Source organism: Octopus bimaculoides, chromosome 22 (assembly GCF_001194135.2).
Source record: "Octopus bimaculoides isolate UCB-OBI-ISO-001 chromosome 22, ASM119413v2, whole genome shotgun sequence".
Taxonomy (NCBI): domain Eukaryota; kingdom Metazoa; phylum Mollusca; class Cephalopoda; order Octopoda; family Octopodidae; genus Octopus; species Octopus bimaculoides.
The window spans coordinates 140514-141755 of record NC_069002.1 but is presented as its reverse complement, the minus strand read 5'-3'; the positions used below and the strand labels follow the sequence as shown (position 1 = coordinate 141755).

General features: G+C 39.5%; 1 protein-coding gene across 1 annotated transcript in view; it reads left to right on the top strand.

Annotated features, from left to right (window-relative positions):
- The window catches only part of LOC106878713 (intermembrane lipid transfer protein VPS13A), a 126965-nt gene that overhangs the window by 106685 nt on the left and 19038 nt on the right, over positions 1–1242 (top strand). The window contains exons 72-73 of the mRNA XM_052975632.1: positions 747–896; positions 1115–1180. Coding sequence (XP_052831592.1) covers positions 747–896; positions 1115–1180 — 216 coding nt within the window. The remainder of the gene's footprint in view (positions 1–746; positions 897–1114; positions 1181–1242) is intronic.

The following is a 1242-nucleotide window of genomic DNA, read 5'->3' as shown; positions in this document are numbered from 1 at the left end:
CTCTCTCTCTCTCTCTCTCTCTCTCTCTCCCTCCCTCTCCCTCTCCCTGACCATCGCTTTCTTCTGTATGTATGAAACTTCCTCTCTAGTCAGTGGTTATGCAAAGCAGAAAGGCTCACCGTACCGTCTTCCTCAGTCATTTCCCATCCCTCCTTTACGGAAAAGGCCGATAAGATGTAAACAAAAGCATGTGCTTCAGTTGACTATTCTATCGGTCACTTTTTGCCAAACTGCTAAGTGACAGGAACATATTCACACCAACATTGGTTGTCAAGTGATGGTGGGGAAACAGACACAAATACATACACATACGTACGTATATGTAGTACACGATGGGTTTCTGTCTACGAAATCCGCACACAAGGCTTTGGTCAGCCTGAGGTTATAGTAGAAGACACTTGCCCAAGGTATCACACAGTGGGGTTGAACACAGAACCATGTGGTTGGGAAGCAAGCTTCTTACCACACAGCCATATATGTGTGTGTGTGTGTGTGTACACATACATACTTTTCCCTCCGCCTACCGATTCATCTCAATGGAGAAGTAGCACTTCAAAACATTGATAGATTCTCTGTGTCATTACTTATCCTGCTTGAAATAACAGTCAAAACTCCTTTAAATCTCACCTTGCTGTCTTACACTTTAGATATACAAAACAACAGGATGGCCACACTAGGAATGCTTTTCACCATAAATCTGTTTAGTCATTGCTAACCTTGGCGGTTAAACAACTTCAACAACTTATAAAATCTTGGTTGATTGTGTCTTTTTTTTTTTTTGTTTTTTTTTTGCCAGGAATATAAAACTATTGATCCAGGAGTTCAATCTTAAACTTGACAAAGGATTCATGTTGTCTGTACTTGATATGATTGACTGGAACTTTGATCCTGGAGAGGTAAGGCTTTACACACACACACACATATATACATGCATGCACATACATACATGCACACACATTCGTGCACACATTCAAGTTCACTCACACACATGTGCTTATATAATGTCTTTGAAAAGACATCATCTGTTGCAGCAACCAATTTCACTTCTCTGCTAAATCTAAGACTAAAGAAATCAGTATTATAATTACATCGTGTCTCATATTCTCTGTTCCAGACCTCCAACTTCCAGTCTGATTTGATCCTTTCTCAGCGATCTTTACAAGAAGTGGCATGTATTTCTGTAAGTACCTGAGTACCTTTTTGCATCATTATAAAATTGAGACATTTTTTTTACTTTATGTC